Source organism: Arvicola amphibius, chromosome 7 (genome assembly GCF_903992535.2).
Source record: "Arvicola amphibius chromosome 7, mArvAmp1.2, whole genome shotgun sequence".
In the NCBI taxonomy this organism is placed as follows: domain Eukaryota; kingdom Metazoa; phylum Chordata; class Mammalia; order Rodentia; family Cricetidae; genus Arvicola; species Arvicola amphibius.
In genome coordinates, this window is record NC_052053.1 from 137870707 (window position 1) to 137892008 (window position 21302).

At 42.8% G+C, this 21302-nt stretch overlaps 1 protein-coding gene across 1 annotated transcript in view; it reads left to right on the plus strand.

Moving 5' to 3' along the window:
* Positions 1 to 21302, plus strand: part of Prkar2b (protein kinase cAMP-dependent type II regulatory subunit beta) — a 103993-nt gene that overhangs the window by 57693 nt on the left and 24998 nt on the right. The window contains exons 3-4 of the mRNA XM_038336507.2: positions 2567 to 2619; positions 9389 to 9472. Coding sequence (XP_038192435.1) covers positions 2567 to 2619; positions 9389 to 9472 — 137 coding nt within the window. The remainder of the gene's footprint in view (positions 1 to 2566; positions 2620 to 9388; positions 9473 to 21302) is intronic.

Sequence of the window (21302 nt, forward strand, 5' to 3'; positions counted from 1 at the left end):
GGTGTCAAGCTCACTTTCTTGTGATGTTTAGTGTTGGGGTTAAGTCTTTAAAGTTAAGCATCAGGGCAGTTCCTTCTTCAACACACATTACTATGGTAAGCATAAACAAACATGCATAATCTGTGAGATTTTGTAACAAACATTATCAAGTTGATTTAAATTATTTTGAGTAGTCTAAGAGTAAAGCGATGTTTTGAGAACTGACTGTGTCCAGGTGTGGAGGCACACACCTTTAATACCAGCATGTGGGGGGCAGAGGCAGGTGGATCTCTGTGTTTGAGTTCATCCTGATCCACATAGTGGGTTCTAGGACAGCCAGGGCTACATAGGGAGACCTTGTCCAAAAAAAAAAAAAAAAAAAAAAAAAAAAAAGAAAAAGAAAGAAAGAAACTGGCTTTCATCAAAAAGGAAATAGCATATTCCCATAAATCGCAACACGGGAGATTTACATAGTCAGTATTTGGGAGATGTTCACATTTAATAGTTTAAATATTTGAATCCTTTCTTTTAGGGCTGGAGAGATGGCTCAGAGGTTAAGAGCACTGCCTGCTCTTCCAAAGGTCCTGAGTTCAATTCCCAGCAACCACATGGTGGCTCACAACCATCTGTAATGGGGTCTGGTGCCCTCTTCTGGCCTGCAGGCATACACCCAGACAGAATATTGTATACATTAAATAAATAAATAAATAAATAAATAAATAGATAAATAAACATCCTTTTTTTTTAATTGGCAAAAATTTTAAGTACGGGCACCCAGCTCTTTTATGTAGCCAGAGAGTCTTTTTATATTCTTTGTAGAACAATGGATGGGTGCAGACTTTCGTAATAAATATGCCTTAAGATTTGTCATGCCTTTTAGGCTCCCAGAAAAACATTTGGAATAATCTAAAATGTCTATATGTATTTATGGTGAAGAAGTACAATATTGCAAAAATATTGTAATAGAAGCCAGTTAAATGCTCAGTATTAGGAATGGAGTTAATTATAGCAAGGCAACATAATTTGTATTCCTTAACAATATTTACTGTTTCTGGTGGCACAAACATTCTTCAGTGTTAAAGGGAAAGAAAGCAGGTTTTCAGACTGCATGTGCAGTATAAATCCAACTCTGACAAATACCAGGAGGAAATATTCCCAGTATTAGCAACGCTTGTTCCTGAGAAAGCGGTTTATGAATAATTCATGAAAGTTTATCATAGCTGTATGATTAAATTAATCATTTCACGGCAAACTTAGATCTTTTACTGTTCATGTTCTCTTTGGTAATCTTAGGTCATAAACATTTCTTTGCTTTGGAAATAAAGATAAAAGGGTTAAGATTTAAATAGGAATAAGCAAAAAGCAATCACCAGTATTATAAAGTATGGCTTTATATTATAAAAATTCCTTATAAATTAAATTTTATCAATTTAGGGGTGAATTTCTTGCTCATAATTAATAGACTTTTTAACCATCATGGTACTCTTTATGATCACTAATTTAAAAAACTATTTTTTGTTGAGATTATAATATAGTTATACCATTTACCCCTCCCTTTTCCTCTCTCCAAATGTTCCACATTCTCCTCTTTGCTCTCTTTCAAATTCAAATCCTCTTTTTCATTAATTGTTATTAACATGCGTGTGTGCACATGTGCACATGTATTCCTAAATATACGACCTGCTCAGTTTGTATAATGTTATTTGTACATATGTTTTTGACAACTTGAACTTGGATAACCAGTTAGCGTGTTGGGGAAACTGTTTCTCTTCCTTTCCGCATTCTTTAGTTGTCTTAGTTCTTTGTGTTGAGTTGAGACCTCCTGGGCTTCCCCGTCTACTTTAGAGTGCCTGTTGGTATCATGCCTGTTCACCTCATGCTTAGGCGGTTGGTGTAGCTTCTGACATCGGAAGGAGACATAATCTCACAGCCAGCTCCCTGATCCTCTGGCTTTTACCATCTCTCCATAATGTTCCCTGAGCCTTAGGTGTGGGAGTGTTTTGTAGATGTATCCGTTGTGACTGGGCTCCGCAACTCTGCATTTTGATTGGTTGTGGTTATCTGTAATTGTCTCTGTCTGTTGCAAAGAGAGTTTTCCTTGATGAAGAGTGAAGTCTACGCTTATCTGTGGGTATAAGAACAAATATTTAGAATATAGTTAGGAATTCTGCTGGCTTAGTAAAATGGTAGCTGTAGATTCTTCTGCAAGATCCATGACTTCATTAGTTCTTTGGCTAGGTTTCCTTCCTGTTGACAGGTCTTAAGTCCAATTAGACAACTGTTGGTTACTGCCAAGGTATGCCTGTCACCACTGCACCCTTAGGCTTATCATGCCATGCTGGTGGTGGCTGTGATTCGTAGGTGGTCATATCTGGGTAGGACTGTTGGTTGCTTCTCTTCTCTGGAAGCTTGCCTGGTGTCTTCTGGTACTATGGACTCTAGTCCTCAGGGAGGAGGCTTTCAAATCAGTACCAGTTCAGGGGCCTCTGGGTCCTGTGTCTGAAGTTCACTGATGATTAAATTGTAAAGGTATTTACTGTATGTATTTGATGAACAAGTGTTTAAAATGTCCCCTTTTTATTTGCAGTTTGTGCAGAAGCTTATAATCCTGACGAAGAAGAGGATGATGCAGAGTCCAGGGTATGTAGTTGACTGGATTAGGTGATGTCAAATGCATTATGTAAGGAAAATAATAATGGGCACACAGACTTTCAGGACAGACAATGAAATTACTTATTTCTTTTCTTCATCTTATCTTGAGAGTCTGCTTCTACTTCAAATTCTATAGAAGTATTTTTATCTGCCCCCCCCACACACACACTCTGCACACCATCTCTCTTGGATCAAACAAGACAAGAACGTGTGCTCACTGAAGTTACGGTACAGTCCTTTCACTAAAAGCATCCTGATGATGAAAAATGTTTTGAGCTATTTATTTTTCTTATAGCCATAGTTATTTATAAAAGGTATTCCTACTATAGAGAGATACTGGTGAAGACCTTCTGCTCCTGTCAGTTGCTAACAGAAGGTTCCTCGGAGGCAGACAAGCCTCAGTAGAATCACAAGGACGGTGCCAGCACAGCACACACCAGGCCTTGCGCAGACTGGCTCTTGGAGGCCCTGACGATTCCATAGCATTTGCCTTGTGCGCTTCGATACAGCTTTCAAGCAGTGCCCTTAGCTTACATCTCCCATTAGTGATCCAGTAAGAAGGAAACTAAATAAGAAATTACAGTGCCTGAACATGAAGAAAAGTAGTAACTTTCCTCCCTCCCTCCCTCCCTCCCTCTCTCCCTTCTTCCCTCCCTCCTCTTCCTCCCTCCCTTCTCTCCCTTTTTTTCCTCCCTCTCTCCCCTCCTTTCTTTCTTTGTACATACTGTGGAAAAATCTCTTTTGCATCTTCAGCCTTAAGAAGTGTTTTTTAAAAACCTCTATCTATAGCTCTGAAAAATGCAGAAAAGCAGACAGCGAGCGGATCCAGAGTTTTTAGACTGTTGAGCTCCTGAAGTATATGTATACCCTTGGTATAAACAAATATACATATGCAGTCAGAGTCCTCTGTTGCTGATCTGGAACATGCCGTTATTGCTCTGTGCATGCGGCACAAACCTCCCTTGCCTACCGCGCGCTTCATCCGTACACCCAGCAGAATGTCAAAGTAATGGTGACAGTTGGGGGGTACACACCGTCCTATGTTCATGCTAAAATTTAGTAATCAAGATAATTTGAGGTAGCTTAAACTCATTTTAAAAATCTAAAGCTAAGCCGGGTGATGGTACCGGACACCTTTAATCGTAGCATTTGGGAAGCAGAGGCAGGAGGATCTCTGTGAGCTCAAAGCCACCCTGGTCTACAGAGTGTGTTCGAGGACAGCCAGTGATACACAGAGAAACCCTGTCGAGAAAAATCAAAAACAAAAAAATCTAAAACTAAGGAACATAGTTTGAAAGTAACATTCGGTATCTTATTGTATCTCACTGATTCTATTCAGACCTTGAGAGGAATTTTAGATACCATCGAATCTGTGAGTTAGTTAAGTAAAATGTTTTGATCTGTTCATTCCCATTCTAGGTAATATTCGCTTAGCAGCCAATCAAATGGAATTAAACATAAAAAACACCAGTGAGAACTCATTGGGTACATGTTTAGATGTATTACCAATTCCAGAAAGAGTTCAGAGTCACACATAGACCGAAGGTGCCTGCCTTTAGGGCAGTGGTTCCCAACCTATGGGTGTTGACCACTTTGGGGGGTCACATATCAGATATCCTGCATTTAAGATATTTGCATTATGATTCATAACAGTATCAAAATTACTGTTATGAAGTAGTAATGAGAATAATTTTATGGTTGGGGGTCACCACAACATGAGGGACTCTGTTAAAGGGTCACAGAGTTAGGAGGGTTGAGAACTGCTGCTCGTGGGTTCTTCAGCAGCAAAGGCAGACGTTGAGGGGTGACTCACCTGCCACACTCTCCCTATTGCTGGCTTTCAGTTCGAGATCTGGTTTCTCAGGAACTTCTAATAAACCCAGTACTGGCCACTTGGGGCAGGGCCAGGAAATCAAGCTCAGAGATCAGTTGTATAAATAAGGGCAGACATTTTCTTTTCTTTTTTTTTTCAAAATGTTTTTATTGAGCTATATATTTTTCTCCATTCCCATCCCCTCCCCCTCTATCCTCTCCCAAGGTCCCCATGATCCCAATTTACTCAGGAGATCTTGTCTTTTTCTACTTCCCATGTAGATTAGATCCATGTATGTCTCTCTTAGAGTCCTCATTGTTGTCTAGGGTCTCTGAGATTGTGTACTGTAGGCTGGTTTTTCTTTGATTTATGTCTAAAAGTCACTTATGAGTGAGTACATATGATATTTATCTTTCTGGGTCTGGGTTACCTCACTCAATCCGATGTTTTCTAGCTCCATCCATTTGCCCACAAATTTCAAGATGTCATTAATTTTTTCCCGCTGTGTAGTACTCCATTGTGTAAATGTACCACATTTTCCTTATCCATTCTTTGGTCAAGGGGCATTTAGGTTGTTTCCGGGTTCTGACGATGACAAACAATGCTGCTATGAACATAGTTGAGCACATGTCCCTGTGGTATTATTGAGCATCCTTTCGATATATACCCAAAAGTGGTATTGCTGGATCTTGAGGAAGGTTGTTTCCTAATTTTCTGAGAAATCACAATACTGATATCCAAAGGGGCTGTAGCAGCTTGCACTCCCACCAGCAATGCAGGAGTGCTCCCTTTATCCCACAACCTCTCCAGCATAAGTCGTCATCAGTGTTTTTGATCTTGGACATTCTTACAGTTGTAAGATGGAATTTCAGAGTTGTTTTGGTTTGCATTTCCCTGATGGCTAAGGATGTTGAGCATTTCCTTAAGTGTCTTTCAGCCATTTTAGATTCCTCTGTTGAGAGTTCTCTGTTTAGGTCTGTACTCCATTTTTTTTTATTGGATTATGTGATCTTTTGGTGTCCAATTTCTTGAGTTCTTTGTATATTTTGGACATCAGCCCTCTGTCCGATGTGGGGATGGTGAAGATCTTTTTCCATTTTGTAGGCTTCTGTTTTGTCTTGTTGACCATGTCCTTTGCTTTACAGAAGCTTCTCAGTTTCAGGAGGTCCCATTTATTAATTGTTTCTCTCAGTGAAGGGCAGGCATCTTTTAATGAAAGGTGTGTGTGCTGGCTAGTTTTATGTCATTTTAACATAAGCTAGAGCCAGTTTTGGAAGAGGTAACTTTAATTGAGAAAATGCCCCCACTAGATTGATCTTTGGGCAAGCCTGTGTTATATTTTCTTGATTGATGATTCATGTGGGAAGGCTTAGCTCACTGGATCACGCCTAGGGGCTGGTGGTCTTGAGTTCTATAAGAAAGCAGGCTGAGCAAGCCAGTAAGCAGCTCCCTTCCATGACCTCTGCATCAGCTCCTACATCTAAGTAAACCCTATTAGTTGCTTTTCTGATTCTTTTCCTTGAAAGGCAGCAGAAGTTCAGAGCAGGAATTGGCAAACACTTTATATGGGGATTATTTTTTAACTGAAATCTCACTATTTCTGAACATGAATATTTAGTGTTTGGGAGTCGGAAGCGCTCTTAACGCTACTCCGCCCTGCTGCTGTGGCTCAGAATCAGCATAGGCAGTGCACAGATGTCTGTGTTCTGAGGACACTTGAATTTCCTCTCACTTCCATGTGTGCATGTGTGCATGTGCGCCTGTGTGTGTGTGTGTGTGTGTGTGTGTGTGCACGCCTGTGTGTACGTGTGTGCAGGGGTCGTGGGTGGGAGGGGGAGAGAGAGACAGAGAGGGAGAGAGAACACAAAGGTAAAGCCATTCTTAGCTCAGAGGCCATTCTATGAAGATGTGCTTGCAAGGGGGGTGTGGGGAAGGGAGGAAAGGAAGGAGAGGGGGGAGACATTCTTAGCTCAGAGACCATTCTTAGCTCAGAGACCATTCTCTGCAAATGTGCTTACAGAGGTGAGGGTGGGGATGGAGGAAGGGGGAAAGAGAGAGGGAAACAGAGAATTCAAAGGTAAAGCCATTCTTAGCTTGGAGACCATTCTCTGCAGATGTGCTTGCAGGGGTGGATCTGTTCTGGGGTGTGAGTGTGTTCTCTTAACCAGCTTGTCAGGGATGAACCCCAGCTCTGCAGCTCAGGAACTGTTAGATGATGGAGGGGTGAATCGAGTGTGTGTGTGTGTGTGTGTGTGTGTGTGTGTGTGTGTGTGTGTGTGTTTCTCACCTCTAAATTACCACCTGTTTTCAGGGGTCTGCTACTAGGATAAAATGAATTGACACTTATGGAGCCCTTAAAATACTACTTGGGGATGGGCAGTGGTAGCACACGCCTTTAATCCCAGCACTTAGGAAGCAGAGTCGGATGGTCTCTGTGAGTTCAAGGCCAGCCTGGTCTACAAAGTGAGTTCCAGGATAACCGGAGAAACCTGTCTTGAAAAAACTAACTAAATAAATAAATAAATAAATACACCTGGCATACATAAAAGATGCCACATAAATGCTTGCTTAACAAGATTTTTATCCTGAAATGAGAAATTTTAATCAAAATCATGAGAGCCTCTAGGCTGGCAAAAGCTAGCACTCTGGATGCATTGTTAAAGCCGAAGAGTCCAGAGACAAGCCTGGTTCTCAGAATGATGTCAAGTCCAGGGAAAACACGAGTCCATAGGAGCGCGGTATCTTAGCCGGGAGAACATCTGCCCCCTGCCTGCTCCCAAAGCACGGACTGTACTAGGCCAAGGGTCTTCAGCAGGGTCTGTGTCAGGGAGGAGTGGGGGATGAGCACACTGCATAGACAGCAGCCCTGGAAAACATTTTAGAAGCGTTGGTTGGTTAGAGCCAGGAGAGCAGGAAAAAAGTCTCCCCTGTTGAGACCTCACCAGAAGAGAAAGTACGGGGAGGAAGGAGAGAGACTTGAATTGGCAGAGGGTGAAGCACCACGGAGTGGAGACCAGAGCATAGTCTGGCATTTCCACCACCGCCATTGCTGCCTACAATGCCACCGCTGCCACAGCCACCACCCTGTGGCTGCCCCGCTGGCACACCCTTGTAGCTTTCAGAGTGAGACGTAGCCTTTCGCTTAATCTCTTGTGTGCGGAGTCGAAAGTGGCGAACTCTGGCTCCTGTCATCTGAGGTTTGAAGGTTTCTGTGTAGCGCTGATAATTAGCGGTCTGTTCACCTGTCATTAGGGTCTAGGTTCAGATAGTAAACAGGCTTCCCATACCTTACACCTTACGTAGTGACTTCCCATAGCATGAGAAAACATGCGTGCCAGAAATCATGTAAGGGACTAAGGTTTGTTCTGGATCCAGTTTTCCGAGGAGTTTTAGTGTGTCGTGTGGGGGAGGTGTGTCTGTGACGGTATCAGGAACATCACAGGGCACCATCCAGAAAGAGAATGCTGGCCTGGAACTACAAGCAGCAATAAGAAATGCCTTCATATTCCCATCTGCTGATACTAGACGCGTCTCATCTGCTAAAGACTCCACGGCCTTCAAAGTAGCAGCATAAATATGGGACTCAGTCTGTGGGGACACTGAGTCCCAAACCACACACGTTCATTGACAGTCTGCTGAGATTTGCTCACTAGCAGATAGTCTTTCTTGTTACCTATGGATCAGAGAGGTCTCCAATACTGTAAATGCCAGTTCCTTCAGGCTTACGCTTCATTGGTTTGTTAGCTATCTCTTCTGCCGAGAGTCCCTGTGCATATTGATGTTTCTGCGGCCCAGACTCCCTGCTGTCTGATTCTGCCTGCTTTGATGGGAGAGATGAGGCATTGGCTTAGCAGGTCCTACAGGGTTTCTCTGTGTACCCCTGGCTGCCCACTCTGTAGACCAGGCTAGCCTTGAACTCAGAGATGTGCCTGCCTCTGCCTTCCAAGTGCTGGGTTTAAAGGTGTGCTGCAATCATTCTTTGAAGGAACATTGAGTTAGGAGAAAGTTGTGTGTTGGTCTCCAGGAATCCACTCCATGATTGCTTTTAGAATTGTCTTTCACCTCTTATTTCATATTTATAAACTACCAATGTTCACAAGAAATATAGCCTTTTGGTGTTAGGGATATAGCTTGGTGGTGGAGCATTTATCTACCCTGAGCAAGGCTTTGGGGTCAATCCCCATGTCCTGAAAAAAGAACCAAGCCTCACTGGTCCATTGAATCTAACGTTAGTTGAAAGGGCCTCAGAAGTTGGCAGGCTCCTCTCACAAGGGACCCTCTGACTGCTTCATTGCCCCGAGTAAATGTTCAGTGAGAAGATAGAACACCAGCTTCTCTTAACTTTATACTAAATGAGCGCATCAGTATTTCCTGGATTCATTTCCCCTGAATGCACATTCTCTTGGGAGACAGTAGGTGGTTGCTTGGTCCTTTCTGTAAATTTCTAACATGCTGTTGGGGCAGTTACCTGCAATTTTTCTAAAATATTATTTCATTTTGATGCAGGATACATATAAGAATTTCCTTGCTTCTGCAGCCATTATCAGGTTTTAAAGGAAAGAGCTGTAGCCTGAAGAGTTTAAAGTTCAGTCCCAACGGAATGAAGGCAGCATCTAACTTTCCAGCGTAGCTGTGTAACACTTTGTCCTTTTGTACGTGTCTGTGTAGCCTGGGATGTTTGTCGTCTTTATCACTGCTCATGCATCTTCTCATAATGGGCTTTCTGGTCTTGGGGAGAACTCTCCTCCCAGGAGCTTCTGAGCACAGTGCTGGTGGCTGTGCTCTGTAGACCAAGGGACGGCTCATGGACTAACCCTTGTTAGCCACCTGTGGGTGAACCTGAGCGTCAACCATTATTCTCTTTGGCATTCCTTTTTGACCTTTGTTGGATTTTACCTGGTATTAACTGTTGTGTTTGTTTTCTTGATTTTGATGTCTTTTCAGATAATACATCCCAAAACTGATGATCAAAGAAACAGATTGCAAGAGGCTTGCAAAGATATCCTGCTGTTCAAGAACCTGGATCCAGTAAGATAAATCGTAATAATAGAAGAGGGTCAAGACCTGGGCAAGGACCTGAATTTCTCCCTTTACGAGCTCAGTTCACTCTGGGATCATGGTGGAGGCAGACAGTTGCATGCACTTTCTGGTCTTGGATCTGTGGATACCGGATATGCTGTGCTAGAGCGCCAAGGGAAGATAATGCCATATTCTCATGCCCAACCCTGGGGTGGTGCAGGGAAGGCAAGGCTAGACCCCTATGTACCAGAGAGACCCCTGGTGGTTTAGGGAAAAGGAGGCCAGACCCCTATGCACCGCAGAGGCCCCTAGGAAGATAATGCCATATTCTCACGCCCAACCCTGGGGTGGTGCAGGGAAGGCGAGGCTAGACCCCTATGCACCGCAGAGGCCCTTGGTAGTGCAGAGGAGAGGCTAGACCCCTATGTACCACAGAGACCCCTGGTGGTACAGGGAAGGAGAGGCTAGACCCCTATGTACTGCAGAGGCCCCTGGGAAGATAATGTTATAGTCTCAAACCCTACCCTGGGGTGGTGCAGGGAAGGAGAGGCTAGACCCCTGTGTACTGCAGAAGCCCCTGGTGGAAGTCTTCCCTGCTGCTCTCAACAGTCAGTAATAGGAAATATTTGAATGCCTGTAAGCTCTACATTGTTCGTATTTTAAATGTAGCATTTTACTTGGCTTAAGGCAAGGGAATGTTTGATTCTTGGAAAGAATTTTGACATCTCTAGTCTACACAGAGGGTGTTTCCAGCATACCGCTTGGTATGGCATGCGCGTTTAGATTTAGCTTCACATGATTGGCTAAGTGTTCTGCTTTGTCATCACGGGTCATGTCTTTGCTATCTAGTGATTTAGAAAAGAGCTGCTGCTTGTTCCAAATATGAAGAAACAACTTTTATTACTTACTTCACACTCCACCTCTTCTAGTTTTCAGATTGATATCTGAGAACATCAAGTCCTGCTGGTTTTTAGATGAGGATTTTTGTTTTGTTTTGTTTGTTTAGACATTTTTTGAAGCATTAAGGCTCTACATCATATTCTTTTATAGGTCATGTTTACACCTGAAATACTAAAAGAAACTCAATAACTTCTTATACAACCTTATATCATGTTCCCTAGGAACATGAATTATATTTCTACCTTGTATGTCATCTCTGAGTTTTTTGGTTTTTCTTTCTTTTTTTCTTTTCTTTTCTTTTCTTTTCCTTTCTTTTCTTTTCTTCTTCTCCTTTTTTTTGAGACAGGCTTTCTTTATGTAGCCTTGACTGTCCTAGAACTAGTTCTGTAGACCAGACTGGCTTCAAGCTTATGGAGATTCATCTGCCTCTACCTCCCAAGCATTGGAATTAAAGGTGTGCACCGCCACTGCCTGTCTTTGTCTTTGACATTTCTACGTTGCCTCATTTATTCATATCTTGAGGGTAGAACACACACCTTCTCCTGCTTCATTTAGCTCTTTAATGTATGCCCCCATTGTCTTTTGTACTCATCAGTGCCTGAAGCCAGAACATTCTGAATTACATTCTGATTTTTGTAGCTATGCATACTTGGTAGTAATATTTCAAGTAGATTTGGTAATTTTAATAAAGTAGTGGTATTTAAAGACTGTCTAGGGCTGAGGGGAGATGGTTCCGTGAATAAAATGCCTACCCTACAAGCATGAGGACCTAAGTTCAGATCCCTGGTGCCCCTGTAAAAACCAGATGTGGCAGCATGTGCCTGTAACCCAGCACTGGAGGGAAGGAGGTGGTGTGTGTGGAGACAGGTAGATTCCAGAGGCTTGCTGACAGGCCTGTGTAGCTAAATGGTGCAGTCTAGATTCAGTGAGAGACCCTGTCCCAAAACATAAGGTGAAGAGCAATAGACACCAACACTGATCTCTGGCCTCCATGTGAATGCATGGGAAAATGCATTCCACAAACACATGCATACAATACATACAAGCACACACAATAAATAAATAAAGGCTCAAATCTTATTGAGACCTACAGTAATCTTTGATTGCTTTGAGAGAGGTGTGTCTTTTTCCAGATGTGTAGCCACCTCATGCAAACAACTGGAATTGAATTGAGTGGGTCACATAAACGAAGAAAAGAAAATAGGAGGGGATTTCTTAGAAAGAATGTGTTCAGAGAGAGAGGAGTAAGAAACGGTGATAGGGGGTTGGCCAACATCCATTATATACATGTATAAAATTGTCAAAGAATAAAAAGCACGTAACCCATTTGAAAGTTAGTAGGATCAAACAGATATAGCTAAACAGATCACAGTGTCTCTTTTAACTGTGATTTTGCTCTTCTGGTATGGATTCATCTGTTCAGAGGGGGTCTGTCTATGTACTCAGGCCATTAACTCCGTGTTTACTGCATGCAATACTGAGCCATTTATATTTAGGGCTGGGTTTCTATTAAGGATCCTCTAGTTTTTACTAGGTCTTTACATGGGAGAATTTCAGAAGTCACTGTGATCAGTGCCCCTCAAGTTTATGATACATTGTATCAATTAAGGGATATTAGTCAGTATGGAGATCATGTTCCAGTAGGTCAGAGTGGAGCCCAAGGGCCTGTACTTCTCACTGGTACCCCAGTCCTGCCTGGTTCCCGCAGTTGTTAAGTCCCAAAGAAAATCACACAGAGGTCTACATTAATTATAAACTGATTGGCCCATTAGCTCAGGCTTCTTATTAACTCTTAAAACATATATTAGCCCATTATTCTTGTCTATGTTAGCCACGTGGCTCAGTACCTTTTTCGGCGAGGCAGGTCACATTCTGCTTCCTCTGTATCTGGGTCAGGACTGAAGACTAGGACTTCCTTCTTCCCAGAATTCTCCTGTTCTCATTGACCCACCTCTACTTCCTGCCTGGCTACTGGCCAACCAGCATTTATTTAAAATATAATTGACAGAATACAGACCATTGTCCCACACCAGTACCCCCTTCCTCCCCATCCCTTTTCTCCCTTCCCCTCTTTTTCTTCTTTTTCTTTTCCATTTGGCCTGGTGCGTGCTAAACCCACTTTTTACTTTTATTTTGAGGCAGTGTCTCATATACCAAGTTACCCAGACTGAATTTCACCTCATTCTGTAGCCCAGGCAGGCCTTGTAATTGATCCTTCAGACTCGATTTCCCAAGTAGATGAGAGGCCTGAACCACTGGGTGTAGCTAAATAAACTCTTTTATGAAAAGGATTTTTAAAAGACTTGTACTGTCTGCTAAAAGTCTTCTGTAACGTACATGCTACTACGTGCACTGTGGTCCTGTAGCGCCTGTACTATGTGTACTATGGTACTGCGCCTGTAGCATGCTGCCTGTACCACGAAATGGTTCGAGAGTCAAGAGTCAGGCAAGGGGCTGGAGATTGAAATACACACACATACACACACACACACACACACACAGAGAGAGAGAGAGAGACAGAGACAGAGAGAGACAGAGAGACAGAGACAGAGACAGACACACAGACAGACAGACACAGGTCATCCTTGAAACAAGAATGCTAAGAATGCCAACTTTATTGTGTTCCAGGACAGCTTATATAGTGCCTTCCCTGACCAATGGCCACGCCCCAGCTCTCGGGATCCTTCAAGCCTGCCACCAGAAACCACTCCCCTGCCATCAGGGTCTCCTGCTCAGAGCAGCTGTAAGCACAGGAAAAGAAGTGATTTACTCCGGCATTCAGGGGGTCCACAGTCCCAACAGTCTTCAGTGTGTAATGTAAAAGCCAGTTCATGGGTGGGAGACAAACAGCGCCAAAATCATGAATTAATATTACCGATTATTTTATCGGAAAATATATTTACTTTTTAAAAATCTTTTGTTTGGAGGTACGATCATTCTGTAAAGGCCTGACTGGTATCAAACCCAGGGTCATCCTTCTCCGCCTGCCGCCTGCTGGGAACACAGGCATGGGTGGGTTGCCATCACTCAGAGTTTGTCTTTGAAGTTGAGCTAACGCCAGCTTGATTTTTTTCTCTCCCTTTCCCCGCTCCTCCCCTCTCCCCTCTCTCCTCCTCTCCCAAATCCTTCTCAGGATGACATAGAATGTTATAAACCAAAACAACTTAAACACTTATTGTACCTGCCTTCCTTTCCCTCCTCCTATTCACTGAGACAAGTTTGCACATGGTACAGGGTCATCCACAGGGACTTTCCAGCGGCCATATCCCCCAAAGAAAAGTGACTGCTCCTCCTGGTAGCCATCAGCCCCAATAGCTGGTCTGCTAGGGACTGGGCCTCGTCCTGTGCAGGTAATTACAGCTGCCGTCAGTTCATATGCGCAGCAGCCGCATTGTGTGCAGAGGACGTGTCACTGCATGCCTCCCATCCTTACTGTTCCCTTTGTCTCTTCTTCCACATTGTCCTGTGCATGGTGGCTGCAACTGAAGCATTTGGAGCAGAGGATTTAACAGTCTTGTGTGTTTCCTTTGGCAATTAAAGGGGGGACAATGAGAGGGACATGGGGTAGAGCAAAGGAATGGAGCCCATAAGGAAACCATCCCATGGTCCAGTAAGAGAAACAGGCCTGAACTAAGGAAGGGAGAATGGGTAAAGCAAAAAAGAACGGATTAACCGACGTGGTAATTGACAGCTGGTTTGACTGGGACCCGAGGAGCGTCTAGGATGACCGCAGTGACCATGAAGGCAATACCTTTCCAGAACTGACAGAACTCCAGAGAGGAAGGAGAAACAATAATTACCAATCAGCACAATGAATAATGTTGGCTTTGTAGCTGCTGTCTCATTTGAATTTCCTGAGGTTAGGGGTTTAGCTTGAAATTTTCACTCCCCCCAGACCACAGAACGCGTTCCCCTTGGAGTACTGAATAGTGCAGATTTTCTAATTATTAATGTCTTTGAAGATATCTTTTCATGAATATTTTAATGTTCCACTCAGTAGGCCATTTTCCTCCTGAAATATTTCTAATTTGAGGCTATCTGGAACAGTTTCCCGATGCTCTTCCATTAATGCCGAGAAAATTGTTGCTGCCGAGGTGAGCCAGAGCGTTTCCTGAGCTTGGGCTCGAATTTGCATTCTGCGAGAGAAGTGGATGTGGGTTTCCTCGAATGGCTGTCAGCATCACCGTCAGCTTCTGTGCATTAAAGATTTCCTCGGTTCTTCTCACTCTATGCATAATTATGGGGAAATTAGGCTTTGATTGACTAGAGCAGACACCTGTCACATAAGTAAATTTCTCTATTTTATTAGGAAATTTTCATATGCTGGTAGGAATTCTTTATAATTTAAAAGCAGTGTTTCTTATGTCTGCTTAAAATGGAGCTAATTCTAACATAACCAAAAATTTTGTTGTAGCAGTTTATTTCATTTTTCCCATTTGACATTTAGAACTAATCAATAAAGCTGATACTTCCGCTCTGCCTTCCCTAAAAGAAACACATCATAAACAAGTAAAATACAGTATGAGTAAGCCATTTAATTAGTCTTCAGGATTTCGATAGGTGACCATATGTTGCCTGAGGTAGATGAATTCATTTACGTAAAAGGTCCCTGCCGGGCCGATTAGCATCACGTCAGGAAATCCCTGCCTCATTGCCCTCTTGGCTCCATCTCCAGCCCTGGCTGCTGCCCATGAACAGGAGCCAGGGCTCACCCGTGATGAGGAAGAAACAAAAACCACTTGCAAACCTATCACTACCATTTCCATGTGCTTCTCTTAGTCCACAGGAAAATTCAAAAGTTTATTCCCTGTATATAGGGTTTTTTTTTTTGAAAGATTTATTTTCCTTTATGTGTCTATGGGGTGCAAGGCATGCATGCCACATGCGTGCCGATTCCCTCGGGCATCAGTTATTTTCATTGTTGTTGCTTTCGAGATAGGATTTCTCTGTGGATCCCTGGCTACCTTCAAACTCAAGAGATCCACCTGCCTCTGTCTGTCTACTGAATGCTGAAATTAAAGGCGTATGCCACCACCACCTGGCAGGTTTTTCTTTTTAATCAAGAAACTTTAATTACTACACATAAATTTACTAAAATTCATAATGAACGAAAGTTAGTGAAAGGAAACTTCCCTACAGCTCTGTGTCCTGGAAGACCTGTCTCCCAGTCGTCAAGGCTTGTGTAGCAGACTTTTCTTTCCCAGCCACCAGCTCCCAAATAACCACACAGAAACGTATTATTAATTACAAATGTTCTGCCAATAGCTCAGGCTTGTTACTCGTTGCTTGTTGCAAGCTCTTACTTTTTTTTTTTGTTTTTCGAGACAGGGTTTCCCTGTAGTTTCTAGGGCCTGTCCTGGAACTAGCTCTTGTAGACCAGGCTGGCCTCGAACTCAGAGATCCGCCTTACTCTCCCCCCCGAGTGCTGGGATTAAAGGCGTGCGCCACCACCGCCCGGCTAAGCTCTTACATTTTAAATCAACCCATATTCCTTACCTGACATTCTGCCACGTGGCTTGGTACCTTTTCTTCGTACGGCAAGTTCATCTCCAACTCTCCACATCTCCTCTCTATTCTGACCTCCTTCCTTTTTTCTTCACGCTCTCGTTTTGTCTCGAGTCCCACCTAACCTTCACCTGCCCAGGTACTGGGCAGCCAGCTTTGTAGCACAAACAATAAAAATCCAGAGACAGAAATTGGGGTTCAACCTGAAAACCAGAGAAGCAAAGCACCCAAGCCACTAGAGAAGTCTTACCTCTACCAAGGTGACTATAAACTAAGCAGACTAAGCCTCTCTCTCCTCTCATTTTATATTCCCTCTGGTGCTGGGATTAAAAGCCTGTGACTCCCTAGCACTGGGATTAAAGGTATGAGCCACTACCACCTGGATTTGTTTCTGCATTGATTCTTGTGAAGCCCAGGATGACGTTGAACTCACAGAGATCCAACTACCTCTGTCTCCCAAATCCTGGGATTAAATGTGTATGACACCATTACCTGACCTCTAGTGGCTTTAGCTTTGCCTTTGGTCTTCAGGTAGGACTCATTATAAAAATACAAATATATATTACTACACGACTTCTTTATTAACCCAACACAGTAATATATCTTCATACATGTAAAGGGATATTCCACACTCTTGTTCATCTCCCAGGGTTATGTAATGCATATACAAGTATATTCTATTTAAAATTTTAGTGGCAGCAATATTTAATGCAGTGTTTTGTTCTCTTTTGTTACACACTGTATTAGACACCATAGAGATATATGAACATAGAGCCTCTACTTTTTAACTTTTTTTATTAGTTCTTTGAGAGTTTAAAGTTCCCTGCATGACGTGTGTAATTACCCTTCAACTCTTCCCAGACTCACCCTCCTTTCCCTAACTGACCCAACTTTGTGTCAAAACAAACCAACCTCTCAAGACCACTTTGCGCTGCCAGAACTACTCCTGGAGTGTGGTCTTTTACTACAGCATGTCTTTCCCAGCAGCTAACAACTGCCAGTCACTGCTCATCTGGGGGTGGGATTGTGTGCCCAGCTTCCCTGTCAATCTGGGATTTGATTGGGCCTGGGCTTTCACAGTTTTTGTGTGTGCTAATCACAACTGCTGTAAGTTCATCTGTGGGGCTGCCCCGCTGTGCCCAGACATTGTTAACTGGCTTTTATATTCTTCCTGCTCTTTCTTCTGCAGTGATCTCTGGGTCTTGTGGGGATGGTGCAGTAGACATAGCCCTTTCAGTGCTGAGCATTTGGGAGTCTCTTGATCTCTGCACCTTGGCTGATGATAGGTCTCTGTGTTTGTCATCATCCACTGTAAACAGAAGCTTCTCAGAGGAGAGTCAGTAGAAGCCTTGATCTGTGGCTATAATGATAAGTCGTTAGAGTAAGTTTAATGCTATGTCCATTTAGAAGCATAATAGGAGTAGTTCTCTTCCTAGGGCTTATGACTTGTGTAGCCGTAAGTTCTGGGCGCAGCAGTGGTGCCAGGTAGGGGTTTCATCTTGTGGAGTAAGACTTAAATCCAGTCACAAAGTGGTTGGTTACTTTCTTGGGTACGTCTTGCTAGACAGGCTGTTGTTGTAGCTTGAGGAGTTTGCAGCAGAGTACGATTGATGATTACTGTTCGTATCTAGTACCTGCAGAGTACCTCCCAGCCCTGTGAATGCTAGCTGGTGGGAGGGGTGAAGTTGCTAGGTCCCTGCAGAGCACCTCCCAGCCCTGTGAATGCTAGCTGGTGGGAGGGGTGAAGTTGCTAGGTCCTTACCGTCTTGATCTTATGTTTTATGTCATGTCTTCAGTATACATTCTTACTGCCAAGTTCTGGAGGGTAACCAAGATTAATGGTAATAGCTTATATGTTTGAGGGTCAATGGGACCTCATTACCCAACAACTTCAAAAAAGAAACCATTTCTGGACCTGGGCTTTTTGTTAGCCTATGTTGTCTAATAGGGGCATTGTTACCCTGTTATAGGGTCTCTCTCTCTCTCTCTCTCTCTCTCTCTCTCTCTCTCTCTCTCTCTCTCTCTCTCTCTCTCTCTCTCTCTCTCTCTCTCTGCATGTGTGTGTGTGTGTGTGTGTGCACTCAAGCTGCCTACACACACTTATCATTCAAACCACCAAACAATGTTAAGTATTCACAACCTTGGATTTAGCATAAGATTTTTAGATACCAAAAGCAAGAATGAGAAAAGAGATATATTGAACTTTGTATCACCATGACATTTTATAAGTCACAGGACATTACGCCCCCCACAAGTGAAAAGATAAGCTACAGAATGGAAGACATACATGTTGATCATGTACTTGAGAAAAAATATAGTGTTCAAGATATATAAACAATGTAAGAAGTACAAAAAATCCAATTTTAAAATGAGCAAAGTACTTGAGTAGCTTTCTCTAGAGAAGACGAATGTCAAGCAAGCAGATAAAAAGATTCCTAGCATGGTTAGTCATTAAGAAAATGGAAGTCAAGACCAAATAAAACACTACTTCATCTCCACAAGGGCAGCTATAATTAAGTAAAAGAAAGAGAACAAATGTTGAGGACATGAGGACATTAGAACTCTCTCGCATTGCTGGTGGAAAGGAAGTAAGTAAGCCAGCTGCTGCGGTAGATCTTTTGGGGATTCCTCAAAGTTAAGTGTAGAGTTACTCTACAATTCAGTAACTCACAGAATTGAGATCAAATATCGGTTGAGACAAGTACTAGTGCGCGAATGTTCATAGCAGCACTGTGCCCAGTAGCCAGAAGGAGGTGGAAACAACCTAAATATCCATCATCAGAATATGGGATGTGAGCCAGGCCGTGGTGGCGCACGCCTTTAATTCCACTGCTTGGAAGGCAGAGGCGGGCAGATCTCTGTGAGTTTAAGGCCAGCCTGGTCCACAAGGTGAGTTCCAGTATAGCTAAGACTGTTACACAGAGAGACCCTGTATCAAAACACCAATAAGGGGGAACGAAAGGAGGGTGAGATCTGGAGGTCGAGGTCAGGTCATCAGGCTATGTGCAAGTGCCTCTCTCCATCGAAACCTTTGAGCCAGTAAACGGATTCTAAAATGGATAAACCTGGAAAGGCAGAGTCCCCCAAAAGCCCACAGTGTTGAAGGCCAGTCAGTGAACTAATAGTGACTTCAAAGCTTAATATAAGCTATGACACCAATCTTGACAAGAAATGCGTAAGTTTGAGTAGCGGCACCAAATAGAGCCCATGAATATCTCCGTGTGAATCAGCTGGACAAAGGTAGTAAGTGGCATTGGAACAAACGGATGCCATACCCCAAAGAATCTGGACAGATTTTATACCCCTCATGAAAATTAACCCCAAATGAGCCAGAGACCTCAAAGTAAAATGTGTAAGTCATAAGTAGTATAGATTCTAGATGATTTAGAATTTGACGACTATTTAGATAGGACAGGCTCTAGAAACTACAGGGAAACCCTGTCTCGAAAAACCAAAAAAAAAAAAAAAAAAAAATTCAGTATATAAGAAGCAATGAGATGAACTTTATTACAATTAAACATTCTAAGACCGAGTGTGGTGCTGCAGTCCTGTAATCTTAGTGCTAACAAAACTGAGGGGTATGAGGTACGGGACATGTGTGGCTGCATAGTGAGAGCCTGCTTCAAAAAGAGAAAAAAAACTAAAGTTTTTGGACTATGGAAGATGCTATCAACAAGCCATAAGCAGAGAGAACATATTTGCAAAAGATATACCTGATAAAGAACACTTAAACAAAATGCACTAATAATTTTTACAACAGAGCAGTAAGCAACAACCTGATTGAAACTTGGATCAAGACTGATAAGATAAGTCAGCAGGTAAGGTTGTCACATAAAATGGAATAGAAATCAGGTGGGAATGTATTCATATATTATTTATTATGCTGTTACAATGGGCATGAGCTTTGAAGACATCATGCTAAGTGAAGTAAGCTAGATGTAAGAAAACATGCTTTGTCATTCTAGTGTATTGAAACTGTAGACAGAAGTTTCTGTCCTGCCTGGTCCCACAGCCATTCAGTCCCAAATAAAGACACAGAGGCTTATATTAATTATGAACTATTTGGCCTATTGCTCAGGCTTATTACTAACTATCTCTTACAACTTAACCCACAATTCTTATATATGTTTAGTCACATGGCTTAGTACCTTTTCTCAGTAAGGCATTCTCATCTTGCTTCCTCTGCATCTGGCTGGTGACTGACTCTCTGCTTTTCCTCTGCCCAGAATTCTCCTAGTCTGATCCTCCTGCCTATACTTTCTGCCTGAGTACTGGCCAATCAATATTTTATTAAACGAATACGAGTGACAGATCTATACAGTGAGCAAGAGCATTATCCCACAGCATGAAATATTCAGAAAATAGATATCCATATAGAGAATAAATAGATCATGGTTTCTAAGGAGCTAGAGGACCATGAAAATAGCAAATGTGTTCTTAATAGATGCAAGATTTCCTTTTGGGATAATCAAAATATTTTAGAACCATGTAGGGAGGGTTGATGCTCAGTATCCTATGTCACCAGGGAAAAGCAAATCAAAAAACAGTGAGATACACCCATCAAAATGCCCCAAATGCAGAACCCTGATACCATCAAATGCTGGTGAAGACATGGAGCAACAGGAACTCTGGCTCATGGCGGGTAGGGATTCAGAGTGGTTTAGCCGCTTAGGAGTGGTTTGGCGGTATCTACCCCACTGTTTTCCTACACTCCAATTCTTCTGCTCCTCTTTATTTGCCCAGAGATGTAAAAACCTAATGTTCACACAAAAATCAGGGTACAGTTGTTCATAGCAGCTTTGTTTATAATTGCCCAAGGTTGGGAGCCACCAAGGTGTCCTTCAGTGGATGAACGGATAAACAATAGTACGTTCAGACAGCGGAATATTATGTAGTAGAAAGAAATGAGCTGGGAAGCCATGGGAAGCCATGGAGGAAACACACATTATTAAGTGAAAGAAGCCAGTGTGATAAGGATAGACCTAGCTGATTCTAACTGCCAAGACATTCCTAATAGGAAAGGATGGGGTCAGTAATACAAACTCAGTGGTAACCAGGAGTTGAGGGAGCGATGAATAGCTGGGTTCAGAGCATTATTGGGGTAACCCTAGCTGTGTCACTGGTAGCTTTTAAACTTGACAGCGTGGCAATGAGGTGCTTTTGTAGGTGCAGAGCAGCAGATGGAGTGGTGTGCGTGGCTAAAGCATACTTTGAGGATGAAGTTTAAATCAGCTGATTTAAATCTGTGCTGGGGGAGGTTGTCCATGGATGGGGGCAAGGAGCATCTGAGGAACGCCTCCCTCACTGTCTGCTAGGAACTTGCAAGTCCTCTGAAAAATAGTAAGACCTCTGTGCATTAGTTCAAGCATGCTAATTTCTGTTAATTTTATCATTCACTAGCTGTTGTAAAGAACTAAATCATGTTTTCAGGAAA